The following is a 6,519-nucleotide window of genomic DNA, read 5'->3' as shown; positions in this document are numbered from 1 at the left end:
TGTATCTAGATGTATTTTAGAGTATAGATTTACCCATTTTGCTCCATACATGGTCTGTAATGAAATCTCTTTAAAGACTTATATTTAAGAACGGAGGGAGTAGCAACGAAGGAGGCCTGGGGCTCAGCGCTAGCCTGGCTCCGCCCCTGTTCGTCCGGCCCACTCTGCTAGGTACGGGTCCGCTTAAAATGACCTCGCGAGTTACTGGTGCGTATGCGCGTGCGTGCAGACCTGTATTACGTGGAGGACCCAGTGACCCGTGCTTCCTGGCCAAGAAGTGCTCGTGTTGTACATAACTGCATGAGTACAGCACAAAGGGCAGAATGAGGCCTTTCTCTTCCCGGCCGTCGTGGATTGATGTGCCCGTGCGTCGGCCGAAAAGTTGGTTGGAAACCAAACCAAGGCCCGTGCCAGGGTTTCAATCAGTCTTTGAGTTTGTGAGATGAATCAAAACAGAAGAGCGGCGTACTTATACGCAAACGAAGCAAAATGGATTTCCATATCTCGCCTGATCTCCCAGCTGCCCCAGCGTGCGCGCACTCAATGCGCGCCCTGTGTATATCCTCCTCCTCCGCTCCTCGTGCCAGTACAAATAGCGCACGCACAGGCGCCACTAGCCCTGTACAGTGACACGCTGACACGGCACCTTTGCAGCGAGTGATCATGGCTGCTCGTCTCCCTCTGCTCTGGGCTCGTGGCCGCCGCGTCCTCCTTCTCGCCGTCGTGCTCTCCCAGCTCGGCGCGCTCTCGTGCCAGACCCTCCGCGGCTCCGTCACCTGCCTCGACTGCCCCGCGGGCCACCACCTCTCCGGTACGTGACATGCATCGTCTGATCGTGGTGACACTTTGCTCAAATGTACATGTACCAGGTGTGGTCATGGGGGTGGAATGCAGCGGCGTCGACGGCGGCGGCGCGGGCCCGCACGTCGTGGCGCGGACGGACGGCGGCGGCAACTTCAGTGTGGCCGTGCCGGAGTCGGTGCCGGCCTCGCGGTGCGCAGCGAGGGTCCTCGGCGGCACGGAGCAGCTCTGCGCGCCGCAGAGGCTCACCGTCGCGCGTGTCGTCGCTGCCGGGCGGCCTGGCTCGTACGCGCTGGGATCCCGCCTCGCTGTCTTCACAAGGTGTGAAGGAGTCGTCGCGACGATGTCCGCCGGTGGTGGCAGCGGCCAGAGGTCACCCCCGACCCCGAGGCTTGCACCGCAGTTGCCCTCGCCCAGCGTGCCGCCGCTCGTTGGACGCAGCAGCCCACCCTACGGCCTGGGCATCCCTCTCATCTACGTCTTTCCTTTCATCCCAATCATTGGCATCCCCTAAAATGAACGTAGCCGCCTTCTCCTTGCGGTACTCGCCTGAGTATTTTGTTATTTTCTTTCAGCCAAGTTTGCAGTAATCCCTAGCCATCCATGTCAGTGAGGTCACCTTATGTATGAACAACGACCAATAATGTGACTGTGAGTCAGCATGTTGCGACCAAATATTCTTCTCATTACAATCATTCTTTAGTGTGTGATAGCACTGAATTTCCAAGATCGACCCAAAGACGAAGGTTTAGAACTCGAAGAAACTTAAACACCATCAATGAAGGCATGCAGTTAAACAGTCCAAAAAAGAAGAGTGACCGAACTTGTGATAATCTGGTACTAGCTGGTGTAGTTGCATATGTTGCACTGCCAAAGTGGAGTGACAATCGGCGAACTTTATCAGGAAGTAGCATTGCTGTTTGAGAATAAATCCACTACAGTGATGAAGTTCTCTTCAATAGACTTGTATGTAATAAAATCAAGAACCATATGATGGACTGAATAAGACAATAGATCATAACTGTAGTTGATATCCATAACTTGGATCAGGCCCATACAGACAAGCTCATCAAAATAGCTTCTTGCAACTTCCTCCATGTCTTTCCCTAACTGTGCACATATAAAATCCTCAGCTAGCCATTGCTTCATCAAATCATCCTTCAAGAATATGTAGCCCTCTGGACATGTACTAAGATAAAGCAGACATGTCTTCAAATAATGTGGAAGACTATCAAACCTAATGTCTCGATGGAGGGGGCCATTGTCTCGTCAAGCACAACCAGGGAGATCGTCGTTGCCACTCTTGACCCGACGGACGATACGCCGGAACTCGTCCTCACCACACCATCGTCGTTGCCCACAAGGTCTACCACTGAAGAGGACGCTGATCTCTCTGTTCAGGAAGCGACAACACCAATCCACATTCCCTCCTTGAACGCGCGGACGGAGGGCCAGGAGGGCACGCCCATCTTCATCCCGCGCATGCCAGCGCTCCTACCTTCCCCTATTGCAAGCTCCACGCTGCCAAGGGCGCCAAAGGCAAGAAGAAAAACTCTTGCAGGGGTTTCTGGCCTCCAGCTAATTCGACACAGCCCGCGGCTTCAAGCAAAGAACAGGAGCATGCCAATCGCCAAGCTTGCGGAGAAACTCCTGTGTCACCGGATGGGCATCGTGGCCGAGGGAGAGCTGATCACCGAGGCGGCAATAGAGAAATTTGCCTTACTGTTCAAGGGGCGCCTTCTTGACATTGCAATTGCTGCTCTTCGAGCCCTCTTCAGGCTTGACTGCGATCTTTCTGCTGCTGTTGAAGACGCTCTAGTCCAACATGGGGGACAAGGAGGCCTGGACGCGAACGACGCGGCCATGAGCGACACATGATCTTTGTGTCTTTACTGCTTGATGTATCCCTGGTTCAGATATGTTAGACAACAATTTATCCATACTTTGCTGGAACGTGTGTGGACTTAATTGCCCAGACCGGCGTGCTGCTGTTCACGAAACCATTGCCACATCATCCTGTAATCTTGTTTGCATCCAAGAATCGAAGATGCAGACCATTGACGCGTTCATCGCTTCTTATCTGGGCGGTCAACGCCTCATGTAATATCCCAAATTTTTTATTTGAAATGTTATACATAGATCATCCATGCATATCATATTTTACTGCATTTCGTTTCGCGATCCTCGAAATCCTAAGCAACTCAAGGACCCTCGGAGAGTGTTGGGGATTTCATTGCTTTCATATTTGAATTTTATCAAATATTGAAACGAGGATTTTGGTTTTAATTATTTTTCTCTCCGAAAATATTTCATATTAAAATATATGAGAGGAGATAATATGACTTCTCCAAAATAATTAAAATATTGGAGGAAAAATATTAAAATCAAATATTTGATTTATTCGGATTTTATTGCCATTTTATTTGCATTAGAAAAATTGCACGTTTTTCAAAACTACATTTTAAGGCCAAAAAAATGTTCATCTTGTTCTAAATATTTTATTTAGACGGTGAAAATTTGTTTTGGTATTTTTAGATTTTTATTTTATTTTCTAGATTTATTTAAGTTCCGGCGAAATTATTTTTAAAAAAACACTCAGCGCCCGACTGAGCCGGCCTGCTAGCCCCGCGCCGCCGTCTCCCTCCGGGAGACCGCGAGGTCGCCCCGTCGCGACCCCGAGTCCGGCCGGGACTCCGCCTCCCCGCGCCGCTTGCCTCTTCCCCAAGCAGCCCCCCTCCTTAAACACCCCGCCACCGGACCCCCCACCACCACCAACCCCGCCGCCTGCCCCGCCTGCAGCGCCGCCGCCCGCGCACCCCGCCGCCGCAGCCCACCTCGCCGCAGCCGCCGCCCCGCCTCGCCGGACCTCGCCGGAGTATACGCCTTGCCGGAGCCGCAGCCCTGCCTCGCCGGAGGTATATGCCTCGCCACCGTTTGTTTTTTTAAACCGATTAGGGTTTTTTTAGAAACCCTAGTTCGTTTTTTTCAGATCGGTTCACCGGTTTTCTCGGTTTAGTTTATATAGCGGACGTTCGTCCATACGTTCGTTTTAACGAATGGTTTTCGCTCGTTAGTTACAGACAGCGAACGTTCGTTCGTTAGCCTGTTCGTCATTTTTATTTTTTTCAGATTTTTCCGCGATTATTTTCGATCGTGATTTCTGATCCGATTTTCGTTTCAGTTTATCTTTTCGCTTGTTTATCAGAATCAGGTGATTGAAACTCCTAGATCTTCGTCTCGAAACCCTCTTTCTGTTTAATCAACTTGAACAAGATTTTGGTACTGTAAAATTTGACTTTAGTTCAGATTAGTAAACGGATCTTGTTTCTTTCGCAGTTTGAGTTTCGTTGCTCCGTTTGATTTGATTCTTTTCGCAAACCAGAGTTTTTAAGTTGAACTTTCTGGTTAATTCTTCTTATTTGAGTTTTACCCGTGCTTCTTTGCTTGATTGCTTATGTATGCTATTGTTTGTTTGCGATAGAATTCCCGGAGTGCGAAGCGTGCTACTACGAGTCCCTAGATTTTGCGGATCGTCAGCAAGGCAAGTAACACATTGATCATACTCCTTTCATACCCAGTTTTTATGCATTAGTTCCAATCCTCAAGCATTGCATGATTAGGATGTGATTAACATGTGGGTTGGGAAGTAGTTGATGAGGTAGAACCTATTGCCCTGTTATATTCAAACCTTGGGAGTTACTTCTACGTATTGCTTATATTGTTATGCTATGCTCGTAGACGTGGTTTGGGTGAGTGAATCCATGCCAGATGTGAGATTGTTAATTAATGGTTCAACTTAAGGTGGCAACTTTAATACACATCTTGGTGGATTGCTTGTCGGGCACCTGGAGAACCCAGTGTTGTCCTAGGATATCCCGGAATACCCGTGTGATCGTCCTAAGGTCCGCCACCCAGGCTCAAAGGGAACTGAGATATTTTCATGCTAGAAACTTCCATGTGGAGCTACAAGCTATTATGGGCTCTAGCATAGTTAAGTAGGTCGCATGAGCTCTTGAAGAGGTGGATCAACAGGTAGAGGGATGTAGGTTTGGTATGGTCTGCCTGGAGTAAAGAGTTAATGTTTCTGAAAGACTGTGTCTCGGTCATCTATTTCTCAAACACCATGTAGTGCGAGAAATCCAATGGAGGCGATCGAGTCTTGTGGGGAAAAGTGCGCAAACCTCTGCAGAGTGTACAATCTAATCATGGTTAGCCGTGTCCCCGGTTATGGACAAATCTTGAGTATCTAGTACTTGGAGTATCCTAAGTATCTCATCACTATTAATTAATATTGTTGGGTTGATAATTACTTTAATTGGGATTGAGTTGGAGGAACCTTCTCAATGATGTTTCAACTACCATGATAGTTAAATAAAATTTATTCCTTTGTTGTAGGGAAAAATTGGCTTTTCGCAAAAACTATAACCATAGAGCTTTCCACCAGCCAAATATGCATGTAGTGATAGCATTATTCTGTTCTTGCTCTACTGTGTTATATTGCCAGCATATTCCATGTGCTGGACCGTTTTCGGGCTGCAACGTATTATATTGTAGACTTTTCAGATGAGGAGTAAGGTTCGTTAGGTCGTTGTCGTGTAGCTCAGCTATGCCATTGGAGTTGATGGACTCACTTTATCTTCCAAGCCTTCCGCTGCTTTCGTATTAGATGGCCTTAAGCCATATTTATTGTAATAAGTTCTCTTTTGAGACATTCAATGTAATAAGTGTGTGGTTGCTACTCTATTGTAAATCCTTCGAGTACTGTGTGTGTCAGCATTACCGATCCAGGGATGACACTGAAGCACAGAGACTTGACCGTTTGAGGTCGGGTCACTACAAGATGGTATCAGAGCACACGCTGAGTGTAGGACACGACCACTAAGCTAAAACCCTAGATCACTATTCTCTTCTCATTTCTGACTCCTCTCCATTTTCTATTCTTTAGGATGGCATACGCAAGGAACAAGTTTGCACAACCGGACGAAGACGCACCCTTTGGACGACACTTGAAGGAAGTCACTAGATACTTGAACATTGGGATACCAAGCTTCACCGGGACTTACAACGCCACTTTACCAGAAGAGGGGCGATGGATGATTCAAGTTCAAGTTCCAGGAAGGACATTCACGCCAGTCACTAAGCCCATAGAGTTTTCCTTTGATGCACCAACCTGGAGTCTAGGAAAGTGTATGGCAGCTCACATCACCATAGGACGCATTGGATAATTTTACCAAAAGGAGATTAAGGATACTATCTACCAGATTTGTGGGCGCCGAAACGAGCAATGGGAGATGATCAGCACCAGGAAGGATATATCAATCGCATCTTTCATCTAGGAGTTAAACCAGCACATTCGACGCCAGAAGAATCAGATGTGCGCAGACATGATAGATCTGAAGAAGGCAATGCCAACGATCACGGAACTCCAGGAAGAACTCAAGGCTACACGTGAAGATTATGAGGAGGAAATCGTCGTACTAGTGGAGAAGAATGGCGATTTGGAAAGGAAGCTAGGAGTATTCATGGGAGACCCCGCGCCAGGAGGAGAAGACAAAGAACCCAAGGAGATTCGTCCGGAGGACTACATCATCATCGACGACACCGACTCGGACACCGACGATAGCGATGATGACTATGAAGACGAAGCTGGAGCAGACATTATGGAGTCTTCGACCGAGCAATATTTCTAGTAGACCACCATATCAGTAGTAGTATTCC

The 6,519-nt window shown here is 48.0% G+C and overlaps 1 protein-coding gene across 1 annotated transcript; it reads left to right on the top strand.

Annotated features, from left to right (window-relative positions):
* Positions 1–608: 608 nt before the first annotated feature.
* Positions 609–1,463, top strand: LOC123185877 (uncharacterized). Its single transcript, XM_044597692.1, has 2 exons — positions 609–811; positions 870–1,463. Exons 1-2 carry the CDS (start codon positions 664–666, stop codon positions 1,313–1,315), a joined length of 594 nt encoding a protein of 197 aa, XP_044453627.1. The 5' UTR covers positions 609–663; the 3' UTR covers positions 1,316–1,463.
* The last annotated feature ends 5,056 nt before the right edge of the window (positions 1,464–6,519 follow it).

Source organism: Triticum aestivum, chromosome 2A (assembly GCF_018294505.1).
Source record: "Triticum aestivum cultivar Chinese Spring chromosome 2A, IWGSC CS RefSeq v2.1, whole genome shotgun sequence".
NCBI classification, from domain to species: Eukaryota; Viridiplantae; Streptophyta; class Magnoliopsida; order Poales; family Poaceae; genus Triticum; species Triticum aestivum.
The sequence above is the reverse complement of the archived record's forward strand: the minus strand, read 5'-3'. Positions and strand labels throughout refer to the sequence as shown.